Source organism: Pan paniscus, chromosome 1 (genome assembly GCF_029289425.2).
Source record: "Pan paniscus chromosome 1, NHGRI_mPanPan1-v2.0_pri, whole genome shotgun sequence".
NCBI lineage: Eukaryota > Metazoa > Chordata > Mammalia > Primates > Hominidae > Pan > Pan paniscus.
This window is the reverse complement of record NC_073249.2, coordinates 17,240,054-17,264,431: the sequence shown is the minus strand read 5'-3', so window position 1 is coordinate 17,264,431 and position 24,378 is coordinate 17,240,054. Positions and strand designations below refer to the sequence as shown.

Below are 24,378 nucleotides of genomic sequence, written 5' to 3'. Positions count from 1 at the left end.
ACCTGAAAGAGGGATTCCTAAACACGCATGTATGTTTGCGTGTGTGCATGAAAGCAGCTGTAGATCACAACTAATCTTTTTTTTTTTTTTTTAATTGCAAATCCCACTCAATTCTTCAAGCTTTCTTGGCAGCATCTGATCCAGTTGATGGCTTTGGAAACACTTCATTCTTCATTGGCTTCTATAGACATCTCCTCCCGGGGGTTCTTGGCTTCCCTGACCACTCCATCTCTGTTCTCTTTACTGGTCCTTCCTTCTCATCCTGTCGTTTTAAGGTTTTGTTCTTTTGGTTCTGTCCCCAGCTGGGTTTTCTTTTCCCTCCACATGCCTGATGTGGTAGGCAGAATAATGACCCTCCCAAGGATGTCCATGCCCTTATCCCCAGAACCCGGTGAAGATGGATGTTACAAGGCTAGAGGGATTTTGCAGAAGTGAGGAAGGTTATGGATCCCAAGGTGGGGAGAGCATCCTGGTTTATCCAGATGGGCCCAATCTAATCACATGAGCCCTTACAAGTGGAAGACTTTCTCAGGCTGGGCACAGGAGGAGCCATGAGGCAGAGGGAGTGACAGTGAGGTTTGAAGTGTGAGAAGTGCTGGATGACATGCCACTGCAGGCTTTGGAGGTGAAGGGGGGCCCATGAGCCAGGGCAAGTGGGCGGCCTCTGAAGCTGACAGCACACAAGAAGAGGAGGACCTCAGCCTAGGGCCACAGGAAACTGGATTCTGCCAACAACCTGACCAAGTTCAGAAATGGCTTGAATCCCAGAGCCTCCAGAAGAGAACATAGCCCTGCGTTCACCATGGTTTCAACCTGTGAGACTGAGCAGAGAGCCAGCCGAGTCCTTCTGTGTTGGACCTCTGACCTACAGAACCATGAAACCAATCATTCGTGTTGTTTTAACCTGCTAAATGTGTGGCAATGCAGTACCACGGCGATAAAACCAATCCACCCACCACCCATGGTCTTATGATTCTAATAGCTTCAATTAATCCTATAAACTGACAGCTGGTCCCTATTCCCCATTCTGCTGAATCCCAAAGCCTCACGACTTTCTTCTGTTAGGCAACTCTGCTTGGCTGTGTTAAAAACACATCTAACCCTACATGTTAGAAACTCTGCCAGCTGACAAAACCAGAAACCTTGAGTCAGTCTGGATTCTTTCCTCTCTGTTTTATTCATTGTGTAATCTCAACTCCATCAGGTCTTGGTTGAAATGTCAGCATCTCAAATGGGCCGCCTCCGACCACCCAATTTAAGATGACAGCCCCCCTCCTACACGTAATCGTCCTTTATGCTTATCAGCATCAGCGTATTGTATGTTTACTTACCACTTTGCTTATTATTAGCTGTCTTCCCTCTTGGAATGTCAGCACATATGTGTTTTATTGTATTAATTCTATTTAATAAGTAGTAATAGAGTGATTTCCAAGTGTCGGGAACTGCTCTAAGCGTTTTTACAAATATCCACTTATTTAATGCTGTTTTTTCACCGTCATAGCTCTAGCTGTTAGAATAGTGCCTGGCATGTAGTAGTTGCTCAATAAGTAGTTGTTGAGCGAATAAATGAATAAATGAATGACTCCAGCCTAACACGAAGTCCTGTCAATTCTATTTCCTAAATACCTTTCCTAACAACCCACCTTTCTCCATCTGTAATGAACTAAGAAACTGGCCGTATCATTCTCCTTTGTAGGGCCCTTGAATGGCTTCCCTTTGTTTGTGGGAGAAAATCCACACTCCTGCAGGGATTCACACACGTTTCTTGTCATGCCCTCAGTTTTCTGCCTCCATCTTTATTTCTCAAAACTCCCCTCTCATCCTCTCTTGCCTTCCTTACATGCTAATCTTCAATCAGCCCGGACATTCAGTTTCCCTAATATGTCCCATCCTCCCTCTTCTTCCAAGCCCCTGAGTATGAGCTCCTTACCATTGGCATTCCTTCCTACTACCTGCCCTGTTCTCTGCTTATTCTATTTTTTTTTCGAGATGGAGTCTTGCTCTGTCACCTAGGCTGGAGTGCAGTGGCGCGATCTCAGCTCACCGCAACCTCCGCCTCCCAGGTTCAAGCAATTCTCCTGCCTCAGCCTCCCAAGTAGCTGGAATCACAGGCACGTGCCACTGTGCCTGGCTAATTTTTGTATTTTTAGTAGAGATGGGGTTTCACCATGTTGGCCAGGCTGGTCTCAAACTCATGACCTCAGGTGATCCACCCACTTCAGCCTTCCAGTGTGCTGGGATTACAGGTATGGGCCACCATGCCCGGGTTTCTCCGCTTATTCTTAATATTTTAACTCAGCTGTTTCCCTCCTCCATGACAGGACACCTCCCTCACCTCCACCTCCACTGAGAAAGTGCCTTTCCTGGTGCTCACTGCTATTCTATCTTGTCCTCTGTCCTTCCCCTCTCTCTGTGTGTGGTAAAGACTGCTTTACGTGTGCAATTCTCTCACTAGTTTGCACGGTTCTTGAGGCCGTGAGCTGGAGAGTACGATCCACTTGGGCATCGAGTGCACCAGCTGGCACCTAGCAGGGACTCAGCACATACCTGCCGAGTGAGTGAATTGGTTTCCCATGGCTTGGTGAGCCCCGGCCAGGCACTCTCCCGAGCCAAGGGGGACACTTGTTCTGCCAGTATTGATTTGTAGGCGCAATTATATGTGTAAATGCATTTTCACTGTTCTGCCTTAGGACCCAATTTTTGAAAATTAGATTTTAAATGTCGTATTCTCCTCACTTACATCTTATGCTTCCCGACATTCAGCACATAATTTAAAATGAAAGGCATAGAAAATTGGACTCATTTAGTTTACTCCACTTGAAATCCATGTGAGTCTATTTTTAAATTCTCCTAGACCCTGTGCTCTTTTAGGGTGTATTTGAGAGGAAGGAAGGGGGTGGGGGAGAAAGGAAAGAAGACACTCATTGTGAGCTGTTAGAGATGCTGCGTGTTATTGCACTTTGTTTTAATACATGCAGTTTTCACATTAGCATTACCCCAAATACAATTTCTAAAGCCAAAGACTGAAATTGAGACTCTGCCTCAACATTTGCTGCTCCATGACGTTCTTGATTGCAATGAGAGGCTGGCTGTGGCCAGCTTGCGGGTGCATCACAGCGGGGAGCTTTAACATTCTTTCCTCTGCTTTCCAGCTGACATGTTCCTCCAGCTCTGCCACACCCATCAGATGGCAGGTGGGGAGCAGATTAAGACATGGGCATTAGCAGGGTGCACAGAACGCTGGCTTACGAATGCCTCCTCTCATAGGCATGCAGGTGAACAGATGGGTGGGTGGGAGGCTCCCCTTCACCCACAGTCCTGAATCTGAGTTCTTGGGTTAGGATTTGGTACGGCAGCCTTCACATTGCACAGATATCCCTACATTGGGCTGCTCTGCATGCCTGCAATGAGAGTTTTTGGGCTTCTTGCAGGCAGGAGGTGCTGAGTATTCTCACCAAAGCTTGGACGTATAAGACACCAGTGACCTCTATTCTGCTAATTCATAACACTCAGCCGGCTCCCACATTCCCACTGCCTGTGCCCATCCCCGGGAGGCTTTCCTACCTTCCTTTTTCTGCTTTATAAAGCAACAGTGAGATTCCAGGAGCAAGGCCAGCAAAGCGAGGTAGGAGAGCTCATAGATAATCCAACAAACGTGTATGGAGAGCCCACCATGGGGTGCTCTCCCCATGAAACTTCAATTTTTTTTTTTTTTTAGATGGAGTCTTGCTCTGTCACCAGGCTGGAGTGCAGTGGCGCAATCTCAGCTCACTGCAACCTCTGCCTCCTGGGTTCAAGCGATTCTCCTGCCTCAGCCTCCCGAGTAGCTGGGACTACAGGTGCACGCCACCATGCCCAACTAATTTTTGTATTTTTAGTAGAGATGGGGTTTCACCATGTTGGCTAGGATGGTCTCGATCTCTTGACCTCGTGATCTGCCTGCCTTAGCCTCCCAGAGTGCTGGGATTACAGGCGTGATCCACCGCGCCTGGTCTGAAACTCGAATTCTAATGGGAAGGACAAAAATAAAAAAGAAAAAATATATAATTGTTAAAAGGACTGCAGAGGCACCAGTAAAGGATCAGAGAGCAAATTATCAGGGTGGCAGCCAGCCAAGAACTGTAGGGGAAAGTGCCCTCAAAGGCGGGAACATTTAAGACAAGGCTTAAAGGATAAGCAAGCTGCCCCCACAGGGAGGGAGCAGAGCGTGCCAGACAGAGGATGGGGAAAGAGCTCCTGCAGTGGAGATGAGAAAACCAGACATGTGATCTGGGGGCCGGGGGATGAGGTAACCAGGGGATGAGGGAAAGAGGGAAAAAACAAGCAAGGCTGACCATGCACCACCTGAAGGTTTTGGGAAGGATTTGGATTTTATTCAAGATCCAGGGAAAGCCAGTGCAGGTATCAAGCAGGTTTTTCTGGGATCTACTTCCAGGAAGAAGGACAAGTATAAAAAGGTGCAGGGGAGGTGTAGGCTCCTCCTCTAAGAGGGAACCTGCTGGGTGGCCCTGGAGAAGACAGCAGTCATAGTTTCCATCAGAGCTGTGCATTCAACCTTCTCTATTTCCCAGCTGTGCTGCATGGAAACAGAAAATGGCATGGCCAGGCCAGGGGCAGTGGCTCCTGCCTGTAATCCCAGCACTTTGGGAGGCCAAGGCGGGCAGATTTACTTGAGGTCAAGAGTTTGAGACCACCGTGGCTAATATGGTGAAACCTCGTCTCTACTAAAAATACAAAAATTAGCCTGGCGTGGTGGCACATGCCTGTAGTCCCAGCTACTCAGAAGGCCCATGCAGGAGAATTGCTTGGACCTGGGAGGCAGAGGTTGCAGCGAGCCGAGATTGCACCACTGCACTCCAGCCTGGGCAACAGAGTGAGACTGTCTCAAAAATAAAATAAATAAAAAAGAAAAAAAAGAAAACGCCATGGCCAGAGGTGCCACGTTTTAGCTTCAGGAAACTGTGTTGAATACTCTGAGTTGTACCAGCAGGGACACTCCCAGCCGCCCATAGATCCTTGTGCTGAGCACCGGGCATTGCCTCCTTCCTGCTTCTACCAGGAAAAGTGCTGTCTGGGAGCCTCATAACACACACTGCTGGGGTTTGTGGGAGATCAAGGATTATGTTCCCTGTGGACTAGTTTGAAAAGGTTGAAATTCAGCCCCTTCATAATGTCATGCTCGTAGCTAAGAAGGCTTGCCTTTTTCTCTTCCTTTGTCCATTTTAGAGTTAACTGTGGATATAGGTAAAAGCAGCCTCACCACTAATACATGTGGGGCTGGGGCCATGATACAGCCCAAGGCCCCTATACCATATATCTGCCTATTTTCAGAGATAAATCAGTCTAGTAAATGGCTAAATATAGCATGTTCTATTGTCCTACCTTGATGCTTTAAAATGTATTATTCAGGCATGATGAGGGCAACAGATCAGGAGACAGCTGCCATTGAACAGAGTTTGTTACTCACAGTTCCCAAGGGCTGGGACATGCCATGCTATGCCAGGCCACATGGCGATGCACCAGCTTTGGTGAGGAGGTAGAGAGAGTGAGGGGGAAGATGTGGGCAAGAGTCTTTATTGCGGTTTCTGTGAGAAGGAATGGGAGAGGCAAGACAACCAGGCTTGGGATTAGCTAGTTTGAATAACTTCAGTGGACTCTGGAGTATAGGGGGTGTCCCTAGTTATCTGATGCCAGGGGCAAAGGATAGTGGCCCAGCATGTGAGACCCTAGTACAGGAGGTGGTTGGGGGTGTGGGTTCTGGATTTCTTGGTTATCCTAGCAAGGGTGTGCTCACAGGTTAGTTGTTTACTCTTTCTAGGAATGACCCTGGGAGGAGCAGTCCCTCTAGAGTCAGCAAGGCCCCAAGATGTCAAAGCATCATAAAATACTGAAAATGAAAAAGAACATGATTGTTGACGAAGAACATGACTTGACAATATGACTTTTTTTTTTTTTTTTTGAGACAGGGTCTCGCTCTGTCACAGAAGCTGTAATGCAGTGATGCAATCTTGGCTCACTGCAACCTCCACGTCCTGGGTTCAAGCTATTCTCCTACCTCAGCTTCCTGAGTAGCTGGGACTATGGACACGTGCCACTACAGCTGGATAATTTTTGTATTTTTAGTAGAGATGGGGTTTCAGCATGTTGACTAGGCTGGTGTTGAACTCCTGACCTTGGGTAATCCACCTGCTTCGGCCTCCCAAAGTCCTGGGATTATAGGCATGAACCACCACACCCAGCCACAAATATGACTTCTTAATGATTAATGATTAGGAGACCAGGTATGAGTTTAGAATGCTTGAATTCCTTGGACTCTATATCAGAAAGCAGAGGTGCCAGAGCACTGGTCCACTGAACCCAGCCTCCAGCTCTATTTTTTTGCACATCTCTGTTTTCCCTCACCATGACTGTCTTGCAGATTTGTGCACAGACACTCCAGCATGTGTGTCTGAGTTTTGTCTACCTGCTCTCTGGTGGGGGCTTGGATGCACTGCCCAGATCCTTCTTCTGGAAGGAGGGGTCTGCTTTCTGCAGCTACTCCCAGCTGTCAGCCTCTTTCAGGTTTGTGGGGGCTAAAGAAAATGGCCTTGTCCAAAGTTGCATCTGGATCTGGTATCCAATCAATGCAGAGGCATAAAAGCCTTGTCCCTTGTGCTAACTTGGAAGAAGGGCTCCCTGGCTCCAGAGCTCCCTGTGGGTTGGCTGGGGCATTTGTCAGGTATGCTTTGCAGCTCCGTGCAATCCTGCCTCTTCTCTGCACTTTCACAGGTGGTAAGCGGAAGAGACTCCCTAATAAGCATCCAGGGTGTTAAACTCTACCTCAGGGTCAGCTTCCTGGGGAATCCCACCCACCACAGCCCCTTTCCACTCGCTTTCCTTCCACACACCCTTAACACAACCAGCCCCCTGCACCCTCAGGCCTAAGGAAACACAGACTGGCCATACTGTGCACACTCAGAAGCCTAAGCTGGCAAAGAGGCTTGCTTGAGTTTAAGAAGCAGAAGTTACAATCCTAATCTCTGATAAAATAGACTTTAAACCAACAAAGATCAAAAGAGACAAAAAAGGGCATTACATAATGGGAAAGGGATCAATGCAGCGAGAAGAGCTAACTGTCTTAAATATATATGCACCCAATACAGGAGCACCCAGATTCAAAAAGCAAGTTCTTAGAGACCTACAAAGAGGCTTAGACCCCCACACAATAATAGTGGGAGATTTTAACACCCCACTGTCAATATTAGACAGATCAACGAGACAGAAAATTAACAAGGATATTCAGGACTTGAACTCAGCTCTGGACCAAGCGGACCTAATAGACATCTACAGAGCTCTCCACCCCATCACAAACTTAATCCATCACGTAAATACAAAATACATTCTTCTCAGCACCTCATCACACTTATTCTAAAATTGACCACATAATTGGAAGTTAAACACTCCTCAGCAAATGCAAAAGAATGGAAATCATAACAAATAGTCTCTCAGACCACAGTGCAATCAAATTAGAACTCAGGATTAAGAAACTCACTCAAAACCTCACAACTACATGGAAACTGAACAACCTGCTCCTGAATGACTCCTGGGTACATAACGAAATGAAGGCAGAAATAAAGATGTTCTTTGAAACCAATGAGAACAAAGACACAACATAGCAGAATCTCTGGGACACATTTAAAACAGTGTGTAGAGGGAAATTTATAGCACTAAATGTCCACAGGAGAAAGCAGGAGAGATCTAAAATTGACACCCTAACATCAAAATTAAAAGAATTAGAGAAGCAAGAGGAAACAAATTCAAAATCTAGCAGAAGACAAGAAATAACTAAGATCAGAGCAGAACTGAAGGAGATAGAGACAAGAAAAACCTTTCAAAAAATCAATGAATCCAGGAGCTGGTTTTTTGAAAAGATCAACAAGACAGATAGACCACTAGCCAGACTAATAAAGAAGAATAGAAGAATCAAAGAGACGCAATAAAAAATGATAAAGGGGATATCACCACCTATCCCACAGAAATACAAACTACCATCAGAGAATACTATAAACACCTCTATGCAAATAAACTAGAAAATCTAGAAGAAATGGATAAATTCTTGGAAACGTATACCCTCCCGTCTAAACCAGGAAGGAGTGGAATCCCTGAATAAACTAATAACAAGTTATGAAATTGAGGCAGCAATTAATAGCCTACCAACCAAAAAAAGTCCAGGACCAGATGGATTCACAGCCGAATTCTACCAGAGGTACAAAGAGGAGCTGGTACCATTCCTTCTGAAATGATTCCAAACAATAGAAAAAGAGGGAATCCTCCCTAACTCATTTTATGAGGCCAGCATCATCCTGATACCAAAACCTGGCAGAGACACCACAAAAAAAGAAAATTTCAGGCCAATATTTCTGATGAACATTGATGTGAAAATCCTCAATAAAATACTGGCAAACCAAATCCAGCAGCACATCAAAAAGCTTATCCACCACAATCAAGTCAGCTTCATCCCTGGATTGCAAGGCTGGTTCAACATATGCAAATCAATAAACATAATCCATCACATAATCAGAACCAATGACAAAAAACACATTATTATCTCAATAGGTGCAGAAAAGGCCTTTGACAAAATTCAACACCCCTTCATGCTAAAAACTCTCAATAAACTAGGTATTGATGGAATGTATCTCAAAATAATAAGAGCTTTTTATGACAAACCCACAGCCAATATCATACTGAATGGGCAAAAACTGAAAGCATTCCCTTTGAAAATGAACACAAGACAAGGATGCCCTCTCTCACCACTCCTATTCAACATAGTATTGGAAGTTCTGGCCAGGGCAATCAGGCAAGAGAAAGAAATAAAATGTATTCAAGTAGGAAGAGAGGAAGTCAAATTATCTCTGTTTGCAGATGACATGATTGTATATTTAAAAAACTCCATAGTCTGAGCCCAAAATCTTCTTAAGCTGATAAGCAACTTCAGCAAAGTTGCTGTTATCAATGTGCAAAAATCACAAGCATTCCTATACACCAATAACAGACAGAGACCCAAATCATGAATGAACTCCCTTTCATAATTGCTACAAAGAGAATAAAATACCTAGGAATACAACTTACAAGGGATGTGAAGGACCTCTTCAAGGAAAACTACAAACCACTGCTCAAGGAAATAAGAGAGGACCAAACAAATGGAAAAACATTCCATGCTCATGGATAGGAAGAAGCAATATCATCAAAGTCGCCATACTGCCCAAAGTAATTTATAGATTCAATGCTATCCCCATCAAGCTACCACTGACTTTCTTCACAGAATTGGAAAAAACTATTTTAAAGTTCATACTGAACCAAAGAAAGAGCCCACATAGCCAAGACAATCCTGGGCAAGAAGAATGAAGCTGGAAGCATCACGCTACTTGACTTCAAACTATGCTACAAGCTTACAGTAACCAAAACAGCATGGTACTGGTACCAAAACAGATATATAGACCAATGGAGCAGAACAGGGGCCTCAGAAATAACACCACCCATCTACAACCATCTGATCTTTGACAAACCTGACACAAACAAGCAATGGGGAAAAGATTCCCTATTTAATAAATGGTGTTGGGAAAACTAACTAGCCATATTCAGAAAACTGAAACTGGACCCCTTCCTTACACCTTGTACAAAAATCAGCTCAAGATGGATCAGAGACTTAAACGTAAGACCTAGGACCATAAAAATCCTAGAAGAAAACTTGGGCAATACCATTCAGGACATAGGCGTGGGCAAAGACTTCATGTCTAAAACACCAAAAGCAATGGCAACAAAAGCCAAAATTGACAAATGGGATCTAATTAAACTAAAGAGCTTCTGCACAGCAAAAGAAACTATCATCAGCATGAACAGGCAACCTACAGAATGGGGGAAAATTTTTGCAATCTATCCATCTGACAAAGGGCTAATATTCAGAATCTACAAAGAACTTAAACAAATTTACCAGTAAAAAACAAATAACCCCATCAAAAAGTGGGCAAAGGATATGAACAGACACTTCTCAAAAGAAGACATTTATGTAACCAACAGACATATAAAAAATGCTCATCATCACTGGTCATTAGAAAAATGCAAATCAAAACCACAATGAGATACCATCTCATGCCAGTTAGAATTGCAATCATTAAAAAGTCAGGAAACAACAGATGCTGGAGATGGAGTGGGGAAATAGGGACGCTTTTACACTGTTGGTGGGAGTGTAAATTAATTCAACCACTGTGGAAGACAGTGTAGCGATTCCTCAGGGATCTAGAACTAGAAATACCATTTGACCCAGCAATCCCATATACCCAAATGATCATTCTACTATAATCATTCTACGATAAAGACACATGCACACATATGTTTATTGTGGCACTATTCACAATAGCAAAGACTTGGAACCAACCCAAATGTCCATTAATAATAGACTGGATAAAGAAAATGTGGCACATATACACCATGGAATACTATGCAGCCATAAAAAAGGATAAGTTCATGTCCTTTGCAGGGAGATGGATGAAGCTCGAAACCACCATTCTCCGCAAACTATCACAAGAACAGAAAACCAAACACCACATGTTCTCACTCGTAAGTGGGAGTTGAATAATGGGAACACATGGACATAGGGAGGGGAACATCACACACCGGGGTCTGTCGGGTGGTGGGGGGCTAGGGAAGGGATAGCTTTTGGAGAAATATCTATTGTAGGTGACAAGTTGATGGGTGCAGCAAAACACCATGGCACGTGTATATCTATGTAACAAAACTGCATGTTCTGCACATGTACCCCAGAATTTAAAGTATAATTTAAAAAAAAAAGAAGTGCTCCCAGGGACATTTGGGCAGGAAATTCCCGTGTTCTGGGTACCAAGAACACAGACCGGAATTAAAGGGGCAAATCTTTTGGCCATGTGACTGCCTCACCATGCAGAGGGGCATTCTGGAGGAATCTGGAAGTGAGGGTTCTCTATCATGATGCCCAGGGCAGGGGCCCCTCTTGGGTAGGTCCAAGGGCTGTTCTAGATTGAAGCAGATATTCAATCATTTGTATTTTTCCTGTGTTAATTTTTTTTTTTTTTTGAGACGGAGTCTCAACTCTGTTGCCCAGGCTGGAGTGCAGTGGCGTGATCTCGGCTCACTGCAACCTCCGCCTCCCGGGTTCAAGCGATTCTCCTGCCTCAGACTTCTGAGTAGCTGGCATTACAGGTGTGTGCCACCACACCCAGCTAATTTTTGTATTTTTAGTAGAGACGGGGTTTCACCATGTTAGCCAGGACGGTCTCGATCTTCTGACCTCGTGATCCACCCGCCTCGGCCTCACAAAGTGTTGGGATTACAGGCGTCAGCCACCGTGCCTGGCCTTCCTGTGTTAATTTTTTACACATACTTGTTCATCACCCATGTATCGATCACTTGCATATTAAAGGAGAGGAGACCTCTGTGTGTGTCTTACTAGCCGGGGCACGTTGTCTTAGCATCTTTGGCTTCTAATGAGACTATGTTTATAAGCAAAAGGTGCCCAATCAGGCATAGTGAGACCACGTGGGGGTGAGGGCCGGTGCCTGGATGTGGACAGCATGTGTGTGTTTTGAGGTGGGAGTAAGGCCTGGAGTGATGAATGGAACTTTATAGCCAACAAAAGGCTTTCCTCAAATGGGAAGTTGTTCTGACCTCACTCTGTGCCTCTGCGTGGCCAATTTGGCCTTTTTCCTGCCAAATCCATTTGACGTAAGGAGCAGGCAGTATTTGGGCTAGCTGCTTGGGAACTTGGTAAGACAGTTGAGGAGGGCACCTCCAGCCTGGAAAACACTGCGTAGTCTGGATCTGGCTGCCTTACGGGGGCGCCATCCTTGGCCACTGAGCACAAACTACGTCTTCCTGCTAGTGTCCCAGCATCTCTCCCAACAGCAACAGCTCAGACCAACCATCAGACCCACAAGCTCGTGTGTCTTTTAACAGTTGCATATGAAAAGCCTCTGCTTTAGAGGGAAAAGTAAATTCTTTCCTTTTGCGAAATTCCCTCAGTGAAATTCATAAATTAAGTTTCATCACAACGGGGCAACAATATTGTGTATTTGTAAAAACAGAGCCTTTGGCATAAAACCCAAGTGGGTCTGAATTTTTTATTTACTCCTTGAAATAACTTCTCCCAGCCCCAGTCTCCTTATCCTCAAAAGGGATTTAGAGAGTGATTGTGAGAATTAAACAAAATAATGACGCACATGGAGCATCCTGCCAGCACTCAGTGTGAGCTCACTTTTCCTAGCTTAAGAAGATCAAGTGTGGATTGGGGCTTGTTTTAAACACAAGTTGTTTAAGAAGATAGTATTCCACTTTTAAAACAAAGTCCCAAATTTTCTTCCTTCTTCTGTCTATAAAAAAGAATGAAAAAAATTCTGTGTGTGTGTGTGTGTGTGTGTGTGTGTGTGTGTGTTATGCCCATATTTCAGGGAAATAACAGGAGAAAGAATCAAAGAATGAGACTGCATATTCTCAGTTGCATACTACTAGGTAAGACAGTAAATAGGCATTCTAAGCAATTTAAAAAATACTGTAAATTAATCTCCAGGTCACAACTCTTTCAGTTATATGCGCCAGAAAGCAAGAAAGCAAACCCAAATATGCCTGCTGCTGTCAGCAGGGATTGCTGAGAAAAGTTAGCCTGTCTTTCCATTTAGAAAAAGCATTTGACAAAGGCACGTGAGTGGGAGGCTGTGAAGTGAACCTGCTTGGAACTGATAGTGTTAGCTTTTTACTGACCTGCTTTCCATACCGCAAGCATTTGGTTTTTCTTTTGTCATTGACTTGTGCGGATTTATTAGACTGTGTGCTTCAAGGGTGTCAGGAGATTGCATGTAGGAGCAGGTCTGAACTGGGAAAGTGAGAATTACCATATTAGATGATACCCAATTAACTAGTGACAGGCACAACAGGTAAAATCGGTACCTGGGCTTTATCTACTATAAGCACTCGCCACATAGCAAACATTTTAAAACCTGGTGGAGCTTCCTTACTCATTTCTCCTTTCCTTCTTCCTGCCCACTCTCCCTTCCTGTCTAAGCAAGGAGCTGTGTCTACCTACATAAGTATCAAGACAGACAGGTCTTTGAGATGTGCTGCAGGGTTCAAGGGCAATGGGGCAGAACTCTCCGAGGGTGGTGACTCGCTGGGAAGCAACAGCCACACACCACCCCACAGGACAAAACAGTGGAAGCGGAGGCATCAACATAGTTCAGAATAATTGATTTTACTTTTTTCATGGACAACTGAGTCACAGGATGATGTCCCAGTTCTGAAAACACTTTCTCACTCTCTGTTCTTTGGGTACCTCTGCCAGCATGAAGTTACTTACTATAACTCAGCATTCTCACTCGCGTTACTCAAAGGTGAAAAGCTGGAAGAATCAGTTAATCTTACTTCCACGTTCAAATGTGGCTATTAGGGCAGTGATGGAAGCTCAGAGCCTGTGCTTTTGGACAGGCTGATTTCCTGTAGCTGCTCTGTCTTCCTTTGGTGTGGGATCATGTAGTCCATCTAGTAATCATAATGTAAGCTTGGAGGGAAATGATTTGGAAATAATTGGGAAGGTAAAATGATATGACATGAAATGCCTGCTATTCTAAAACACAAATCTTATTTTATGTGCAACTGCTGTTTTGGATTATCCATGCCTCCTCCTGCATCAGCTAGCATGGAAAATCCTTTAAGATCTCTAACTCAGTCACTTCCTCAGGGAGTCATGTTTAAACCCCCTCAAGCTGGGCCAAATCTCCCTCCATGACGCTCTGAGAATGACTGCTGCTTTTATCATTGAATCTAACTTGTTGCTTTTATTAGTCATCTATTAATGTGACTTTCTGTTACCAAGCCTGATTTTCTTAAGCCCACGGGCAGCATGATATTCACCTCTGTGGCCCCAGTGCCTAACATGGAATCTGGCATGTGTTAGGCATTTAAGGAACATTAGAGGCAGGGTGTGGTGGCTCACACCTGTAATCTCAGTACTTTGGGAAGTGGAAGTGAGAGGACTGCTTGAGGCCAGGAGTTCGAGATCAGCCTGGGCAACAAAGTGAACCCTCATCTCTACAAAAAAATTAAAAAAAAAAATTAGCTGGGCACAGTGGCTCACACCTGACTCAGCTATTCAAGTCTCAGCTGTTCAAGAGATTGAGGTGGGAAGATCACTTGAGCCCAGGAGTTCAAGGCTGCAGTGAGCTATAATCACGCCACTGCACTTTAGCCTGGGTGACAGAGCAAGACCTTGTCTCAATGTCTCGGAAAAAAAAAAAAAAAGAAAAGAAAAGAAAAGAAAGAAAAAAAACATTAGATGAATGTATGAATGACAGTCAGGTATAACTCCAAAGAGAAACCCTTTCCCTATTACCACTTATTAAATCAGTAGGACTCATATCTGTTAATTTTCCTTCTCTCTGTAAACATCTTATCAACATCAGAGAAAAAGAGACAGAGAATTAACAACAACATACTGAACGATGCCCTGACAATGAGAAATGAATCCCTTGCTAGTTTGGTAATGATGCATTTATTTGGCTCTGGATCTAGAGAATTTATATTGAGTAGTCAAAAGCCTGGGAAGGACTGAACTCTGTTGAACTCAGAAATCCTCTCTTGAGAGTTCTAGCTAAACTAGAACTACCACAGATAGGTGATAGCAGAATGCTATATTTGAAATGCTGCAAATAAATAAATTTATACATGCAAATCAAAATCTTTTAGTAAAATCACACAATTAACCTCTCACTGGGGAGAAAGAGCCAATGTAGATATATGCTTTAGAAAGTTGTTAATCATTTTCTCATTGCAACCTACTTTGAAATCACCTTGGCCTATTGTCTCTCATATATATATGTTTATATATATATATATATATATATAAACTTATTTTACACAATGTAGATTTATTTTATGCTGATATACTAGTAATGTTCTTCCCTACATTTTACAAACAATGAGATTTTCATTGATTGATGGCTGGTCTTTGCAATGGTCAGTACTCTTTGTAACTCTGACTTTTTACAGCACAGCCTTTGGCCTCCCCTGAATTTACTGTCTTTGAACACCTGCTTCATTTTGTTGGTGCTGAGATTTCACATCTCATGTGCACTAACTGCTGTCATGTTATATGAAGTTGAAGTCATGTGTTTTGTAACAATGAGCTCTGGAACTATCCCTTACTGGCAGTGTGACTTTGAACCTTACTGCTGCTCCATTTAACCAACTGTAAAATGGTGATAATGGTAGAGCTGCTTCACTGATACTATTATTTAGTTCATGTTTAGAATAAGGTGTTTAAAACAGGTCTTGCAAAAGAAAGTGCTCAGTAAAATGGTAGCTAAATTGATATCACGCGTGTCCCCACAGTGGGTCTCCAATGTGACAGTCAATATCATTTGCGTATGAGCAGACAAAACTCTCTAGGTTTTAGGGGTTCATGGTTGATATTTCCATTTTGCCCTTCAGTGTGAAATTTCACTCACATAGGACTTCATGGAAAGAATCTACCGTCTTTCAAGGACTTACACAATCTTATGCCATCCTACCTGCCAAGACATTCCAGCTGCAAGTCCATTTTCCTGTATTGCTGACTTTCCTGGGTATTTTCAGGATTATGTTACCTCTTCATCCTCATGCATGATTTAATTATCCGAACAAAGGTTCTTTCATTCACTCGAAGACAGCATAATACCTTAGATATTTGAAAATTTCTCAGAGTTCTAAAATTTCTCCTTTGTCTTTCACATCTTCCTTCTGAAAGATTTTACTAAGTGGGAGTTAATTTTATCTAAATTGATTCTTGAATATTGATCTTTGAAATCTGATGACTTATTTTCATAAATGTAGGCCAGGTCTCACTTGGTACTTAATGTTAATTTAGAAAATTCCAATAACGTGGCTAATGTTTGACAAACTTTGCCATTAATGCTAAACTGGGGAGGTCCCTTTGGCTTCCATTTTCAAAGGTGAGATCGTATTGTACTGATCCCGTCTGAGGATGCCTTCCTTATTAATTGAGGGTGGTGGGGCTGGAGTTTCTTCAAATCACTGGTCCATTCAATCTGATAGCAAGTCTGCCTGGGTGTTACTCATTTCCCATGCTATTTTCATGTCAAATACTGCTGTCCCCTTATGCAAGGGATACAATTCATTGAAACCTCGTTGGACTTCCTCCCACTTAACATTCTCCTACCTTCCGTGTTGACCTTCTTCTACCTTCCAACTTCCGTGTTTACACTGAAAAAGCTGTTGCTGGGTAGCTTGGTTATTTTTTTTCCCATCAGACTCATAGGGATATTTTTGGATTATTGGTTATGATGAATATTTATGGAAAATGTTGCTGTGCACTCCAGTGAGAAATCAGTGTTAAAGAGGCTGGTCCCACAGCTATCTCTGTGTCCCTGGAAGCCATGTCCTTTTTCTATTTAATTAGTGCCAAGTATATGGTCTTGCATGAAGGAGGACCCAGATTGAACTCCTGTAGCATGATGTGTGTTTCATGCACTCTACTGTTTTCACTGATTTATGGCATTTAATTATCAATCTGTTAATCCAAGTTTTTGTTTAATTGGATTCATCAAACTAATTGTATGAATTCCACTCTGTTATCATGGCCTGAACCTGAATATCAGATTCCCTTAATAAATAGAAACAGTGAATGTGTTCCTGCTTCTTCCTGATCAGGAGGTCTGCAGTCCTCTGGTCTTGTTTGTTTTGTAGCATTTCCTTTTGTATTCAGCATTTCTTTGAGTGCCCTCTTTGCTTCTTGGAACCTTGCCTTACTACCATTGCCATTCTCATAGGTCCCTGCTCTACTGGACCTAAAATGGTAGGGAAGAAAGGAAGAGGAGGGGAGTAAGAAGAGAGGAAAAGGTGAGCTCTATTCTCAGTCAGTGTGTCTGTGGCTGTATTGATTCGGAAGTTTCAAATCTAAACTCCCTGTCTACAGTCTTGGCCTGTCTTGAAGGTTGTGAGTCAACTTAGTGAATACATGCAAGGTACTTTTAGGCTGTCTGGCTGGGAGATAAGTTGGGTCCAAAGAAAGTAATAGTTCAACATAGCATTCTCCTTAGATGGCAGCCTCCAGGCAAGTAGAAAAGCCCATGGCTTTGCCTGGAAGTTCTTGTGCAGGTCCAGCGTGTCACCAACTGGTGCTTCAGACACTGAGATGAGGCAAATACTTAGCATTCAGTTTCTTAACAGAGTGATTAACTTGATAGACATCTAGATTCTTTTTAAACATAAGAATATGGCTTTCTTTTCTTCAGGCGGTGTGTCCATTTTTGTCCATCGGATAGAAGGTGCTATCACAATATAAATGGCGCGTTGCGTATGATCAGCAAGGGCTTCTTAAGTTACTCCCACTTCCTTAGTGATACTCTCCAGTCTCATTGCTTCAAACGCCAATCCCAAATGTCTCTGTTCCAGAACTTTCCCAAACTCCAGACTCAGATATCCAACCTCACACTTGACATCTCCACTGAATTTCTAAAAACTTCTGAAATTTAACAAATCCAAAGCCAAATTATTGTCTCCCCAAACCCATTTCACTTCTCATTCTTCCCATCTCAGTTGATGGCAATTTCTGTTTTTTTTCTGGTGGCTTAGGGTAAAAATCTGTAGTCATTCTTGACTATTTTTTTTTTTTTTTGGAAACAGAGTTTTGCTTTTTGTTGCCCAGGCTGGAGTGCAGTGGCACGATCTTGGCTCACTGCAACCTCCGCCTCCCACGTTCAAGGGATTCTTCTGTCTCAGCCTCCCAAGTAGGTGGGATTACAGGCACCCACCACCACGCCCAGCCAATTTTTCTATTTTTAGTAGAGACGGGGTTTCACCATGTTGGCCAGGCTGGTCTTGAACTCCAGACCTCAGGTGATCCGCCCACCTCAGCCTCCCAAAGTGCTGGGATTACAGGTGTGAGCTACCGCACCCAGCCAACTTTTCTTTTTCTTACACCTGGCATTTGACCCACCAGGAAAGCTATTGTCTCTACCTTTAAAATATATCTAAAATCTGCCCACTTATCACTAACTCCTGCTCATGCACTAGTTTAAGTCCCTATTGGGACATAGAATATGATACTACAAAGTACAGCACCTTGGAAACTGAGAAAACAGCAGAAGCAGAAAGGGTACTCTGACCATCTGCTGTCTTTCTGTGTGAGCTGATCTTAAAGGACTCTCTTGCTTACCTTCCCTGAAAGGTGAGCATAAGACCCTTATGTGACAGTTGCCCTGCCCCCCAATGTGGAGGGAAGGAATGCTACACAGAGGCCAAGGAGATTCTGAACAAACAGCCATGCTGAGCTCCAGTTTATCACCATTAGATCATGTTTTTGTCCAATCACGTTTCTACACAGCTGTCCATTTTTCATATGCTTCATTGAACCTAGGCACAAAAATAGACAGTTTTCTCTGGGTCTTGGGATCTTCATCTCTGAAGGCTCCTATATCACATAAAACTTTGGTCACATAAATCTGTCATGCCTTTCTCTTGTTAACCTGTCTTTTGTTATAGGGGTGTCAGCCATGACCCTGGTGATGGGTGAGAAAAAATATTCTACTTTTCCTCCTCCACATCTCCATCATCTTTTCCTGGATGATTGCACTAACCTCCTCCATGTCTTTCTGCTTCCACCCCATCCTCCCTTATGGTGTATTCTCAACATAGTTGCTGTAGGTCAATCTCATTTTTTTCTTCTACAGTGTTTTTCCATTCCACTCAGAACACTCAAAATCCTGATAGTGGCTTTCTAGTTACTACAGCTGTGCAACAAAACATCCCCAAACTTAATGACTTAACATCACCATTAATTACGTGCAAAATTCTGTGAGTCAGGAATTCAGACAGGGTATAGTGGGGGGGAATTGTCTCCATCCTGTGATGTCTGGGTCCCTCAGACTCAAAGGCACTAACCACCTGAAAGCTCATTCACTCAGGTATCTGGAGGTTGGTGCTGGATGTATTCTAAGACCATCACCCAGGTTTTCAGCTTAAACACCTACACAGGGCCTCTCCATGTGGCTTGGGCTTCCTCTCAAAATGGTGGCTGGGTTCCCAGGACAGAGAGCCACGCAGAAGCTGGACTTTAGCCTCAGAAGAGTTATAGAATCCCTTCCATCATACTCAGTGGGTTGGAGCAGTCACAGCCTGTCCACATTCAAGAAGAGGGAAATAGTCTTTACCTCTTGATAGGGAGTGGCAAGGTTCTGGAAGAGTATGTGGTACCAGAAATATTGCTGTGGCCATTTTGAGACTATAGTCTACCACAGTGGCCCGCTTGATTGGACCTGGGTTGTTTCTCTGCCTTCATCTTTTCTCCCTATGGAACATTTGGCTCCGGCCACACTTGCTAGAGCATGCAGATGTGCTTCTGCCCTGGGGCCTTCAGACTGCCTACTCCATTCACAAGATGCCTGTTGACGCCCTCTTCCCTCCCTCTGCAAACTTTTATGCAGTGTCATTTCCCCCGTGATGCCTTCCCTGACCACTCTACAGCCCCTTTTCGCTTGCTGTCTTTTTTTCCCCCTTAAATCCTTATTGTCATTACCACCTTCTAATGTTTTATGGAATTTTTATGTTTATTCTTTAGCATCCCTTGCTGCCAGAATGGAAGCACTACAGAAGCAGGAATCTTTACCTCTTCTGTCCACTGAGCTATCTCACATGCCTAGAACAGTGTGTGGCACATAAATATGTATGGGATGTGAAACAGAGAGGGCGTTTCTGGTTTGGGCATTTGGAATTTGCAATAATTGCTCCAGCTAGCACAACTAAGTTTGTGTGTTAGACCAGCATAAGTCAATAAAAAAAGATACCAACTTAAACAGTTGTTTTCATTGTGTAAATGTCTCTTTTTATCTTTTATGGACTAATGAACCAGAATGTTTAATTGTTTTAATTTCCATCTAAATATTTAGTTTCTTTATGAGGAATGGCAGGGTACTTTTTCCAGTTCCACAGTCCCTCACCTTACACATACATGTTGACTGAAATAGAAGTCTAAGAATCCCCAGACACTCCAGTAGCATGAATCTGGGCAGCCTGGCTTCTGTGTTTCCACATTCCCCAACTTTAGAGTACATGAGCCCTTCAGCATAAATAACCCTTCAGAATAAAGGTTGTAATAAAAACAGTGATAAAACCCACAATAACAATAATAATACTAATAATAGACATGGCAGCACCATTGATAATTCCAGCCACCATTTGCTAGAAACCCCTTGGCTGCAGGTGTTCTTCCAGGCACTTGGTGTGCACGTCTGTTAGTTATTATCTTGAGAGGAAGGCACTTTCATTCCTCGGATGAGCAAAAGGGGAGAACTTGTTCAAAGGATATCAAATCTCTTTTATCCGTAAAGTGCCTCTTTGATCTGCTGAACCATAGCAATCATTCATTCCTTCAACATTTGGTAATTAGGAAGCACTGAGTTTATCTCAAAGAGTAGCTGATCTCATCACTCATTGGAGGTTGAGCAATTGATTTCTAGTTACTGGCAGAATCCCATGTTTATGTTTATTTCTCAATGAAAGGGTCCACAATCCTCCTCTACCCCTAGTGTGGCTCTTCTGGTTCATCTGTAGGATGGGAATCATTACACTGTCAGGTTCTCTTTCCCTGTATTGGACAACCGAGCCAATGGCTATCAGTTGGGAAAGGTAAGAGATAGAGCACATGTCATCCAGTGATAGACTATCAGTGAGCTGCTTTTTAAAGACTACAGCAAGGCCGGCTCAGCGCTGTTGCTCCAGCCTCTGACTTTCTCCTGCAGAGACACTCAGAGCCCCAGAATCCTCCCCAACTCATGACTTCAGGCAGCCATTCCAGTGGATTTGAGTGTTTTCCAAACATAGAATGTTACGATTACTAGTGGCTTGACCTCAATCCTTTGGCTTTGAGCTTTTAGTTGAATGGTTTTTATTCAATTGTGACTGCAGTTGCATTCACTTTGGATTTCCTTTTTTTCCCCCAGAAACAAGTGTGAAGGAAAATACTATGAAGTACATGGAAACACTTAAGAATAAACTGTGCAGGTAAGGATAATGATTTCTACATTTCAGACTCCGTAGCACATCTAGATTCTTTATTATAACAGAATTTAGTTAAATCAATGAAAAAGGCTGGCCAATTTCTCTAATAAATTAACAAAGAAAGACACAAAAAAGCCTTTTGAACCCCATCAGTGAAAGAGCAGGTGCCAGCCCTCATCTTGTCTTTTAAAAACTAAGTAGATTAAGATGTTTAAAAGTGTCTTGGAGAGATCACAGGATAGTTTTCATGTTCCATAAGAAAGAGAAGAATCTTCTTTACTATATTAAATTCAGAATTCATTCCTTAGTCTGTTTTTCCCTTTTTTAAACTTTAGTGTTTGAAGGGGATCTTAAGGATTTTAAGGCGGTTTATACATGGTTTGGAATAATATAGAAATGCACGTCTTAGTTCTGTTTTGAATCCTGAATCAAAACCAGCATGAAAATTTCTGGTTGCTTTTTTTAAAACCCAATTAGGAATTCATCTTTGAGAAATGTCAGGGATGCTGCAGCATGACAAGATGTTTCTGGCTTTTGTGGATGTGTGCTTAGGAAAATAAATCCCAGTCATCAGAATCTGTTCCTAATTAAGGCAACAAGTACTAGAGTGGAATATGCGCTTTCTTCCCTGGAAGTCATTTAGTTTTATGGAGACCATTTTGCTACTATTTTGGAATTTGTTAAGTAACTCTTTAGATAGGCTATGCCTTAAGCCTTTGTCTGCTAGGACGCTGTCGTGAGCTAAAATGCTGCTTTTCCCTTAAGAGATGTTGAGAGGGCCTGCCTTGCAGAGCCCTACTCTTCAGGGTAAGCAAGGCACTACAGGATTTATTCTCATCCTTGGAAAGCAGTCCTATAACCTCCTGATTGATCTTTCCCTGCTTCCCATGCTCCTAGACTTGGGAAGAATCTATGACACAGGTGGTTAGCAGAGGTGAGCAGGATGAGGAGAGCTTGCACCTGGGTCAGATGCTCCGCTCTGAGTCTGGCCTTCCTCCTCTCCCATGTGTTCGGGGCAGATTTCTGGCACATCCTTCTTGATCTCAACTGCAGCTGCCATTGTTTTAGCCATCAGCACAGCACACACCGTAAGTTACATTAGGTTATCAGGCAGCAAGTTGTAGCCATAAGCACGTGGGTATTGGTAAAGAGACACCCATTTAAATTGCAGCTCTCCCACATAAAAACTGCCTAACCTTAGGTAAGTGCTCACTTTCTGTTTAGTTTGTTTTGTTTTGTTTTTTTTTAGCTATATAACTGGAGGAAGGGTACCTACCGCCCCAGCTGGTGTGTGAATTTAAATACCATATGTAAAGCATTCATGTGGTTGGTAGTAGGCACGCATTAGTTTCCTTTACCTTCTTCTTATTTATTTATTTATTTTGAGATGAAGTTTTGCTCATTGCCCATGCTGGAGTGCAATGGCACTATCTTAGCTCACTGCAACCTCTGCCTCCCAGGTACTAGCGATTCTCCTGTCTCAGCTTCCCAAGTAGCTTGGATTACAGGCAGTGCCACCATGCCCGGCTCATTTTTTTATATTTAGTGGAGATGGAGTTTCACCATGTTAGTCAGGCTGGTCGCAAACTCCTGACCTCCGGTGATCTACCCGCCTTGGCCTCCCAAAGTGCTGGGATTATAGGTGTGCACCATCGTGCCCGGCCACCTCCTTCTTTATATCATTAGAACTGATTGGACACTTACGAGTGGAAAAACACAAACTGCTTTTCCTCTGTTCTCACACAATGCAATAATCAACACAGAAGGCTTCTGTGATGAAATACCTGAGGGTTTCTCCCCACCAAAAAGTAAGCAATCAGTTCTGCTGCAGATACCAGCTGGGTGTCCTCTAACTCATTTCCGACACCAGCTACCTGGAGGCAGCATCAGATGCCACAGGTTGAGGGCTCAGTCCCACAAGACTGCCCCACTTACAATGCCAATGGCAAACCCAGGTTGTTTTGCCTGGGCTTCTGACCAACCAACTAGAAATTGGGATTCCCATGATCCCCTCCTTGGGTTTGATTAATTTGTTAGACTGGTTCATGAAATTCATAAAAAAACTTATATTTACTGGTTTATTATAAAGGAGGTTACATAGGATACAGATGAAGAGATGCATAGGGTGAGGTATGGGAAAGGGGCACCAAGCTTTCATGCCCTCCTTGGGCACACCATCTTCAAGGAACCTCCACATATTCAGCTATCCGGAAGCTCTCTGTACCCTCTCCTCTTGGGCCTTTTATGGGGACATCACTGGATAGGTATGATTGAAGTATGGACAACCATGTAGCAATGTGATTGGACAGAAACTGTGACCTACCACAAATAGACTGAGTGGGAAAACCCGACAGGGCCTGTGTGTTCAGATTCCCCAGCTTCTCTGTGCAGCGTTTCTTCCTTCAGGTATGGGACAGGACTCCTTCTGAAATGAGGGTCTATGACCTACAGTCAGATAAGGTAGGTCAGAGAATTTCTTTCCTTCTTTCTTTTTTATAAGTTCAACTTTTATTTTAGATTCAGGGGGTATATGTATAGGTTTGTTATATGGATGTATCGTGTGAAGCTGAGGTTTGGGGTATGATTGATCCTGTCACTCAAGTAGTGAGCACAGTACCCCTGGAATTAGTTTTCAACCCTTGCTTCCCTTCCTTCTCTGTCAGTCTCCAGTATCTATTGTTCCCATCTTTATATCCATGAGTACCCAGTGTTTAGCTCCCACTTGCAAGTGAGAACATGCAGTGTTTGGTTTTTTGTTCCTGCATTAATATGCTTAGAATAATGGCCTCCAGCTACATCCATGTTTCTGCAAAGGACATGATTTTATTCTTTATATGACTGCATAGTACTCTGTGGTATAAATGTACCATGTTTTCTTTATCCATTTCACCATTGATGGGCATCTAGGTTGGTTCCATGACTTTGCTATTGTGAATAGTGCTGTGATGAACATACGAGAGCATGTGTCTTTTTGGTAGAATGGTTTATTCTCTTTTGGATATATACCCAGTAATGGGATTGCTGGGTTGAATGGCAGTTCTGTTTTAAGTTCTTTGGGAAATCTGCCAACTGCTTCTACAGTGACTGAACTAATTTACATTACCACCAACAATGTATAAGTGTTCCGTTTTCTTCACAACCTCTCCAGCATCTGTTGTTTTTTGGCTTTTTAATAATAGCCATTCTGACTAATGTGAGATGGTACCTCATTATGGTTTTGATTTACATTTCTCTGATGATTAATGATGTTAAACTTTTTTTGTATTTCTGTTGGCTGCTTGTATGTCTTCTTTTGAGAAGTACCTGTTCATATCTTTTGCCCAC

At 43.1% G+C, this 24,378-nt stretch overlaps 1 protein-coding gene across 4 annotated transcripts in view; it reads left to right on the top strand.

The window, feature by feature from the left end:
• Positions 1-24,378, top strand: part of DISC1 (DISC1 scaffold protein) — a 414,191-nt gene that overhangs the window by 310,811 nt on the left and 79,002 nt on the right. For 3 of the 4 annotated variants that reach the window (XM_055102062.2, XM_055102196.2, XM_063596538.1), the window contains one exon: positions 20,997-21,057. The exons of the other annotated variant lie outside the window; for it this stretch is intronic. In XM_055102062.2, the coding sequence (XP_054958037.2) occupies positions 20,997-21,057 (61 nt within the window). The remainder of the gene's footprint in view (positions 1-20,996; positions 21,058-24,378) is intronic. 4 annotated transcript variants of the gene reach the window in all.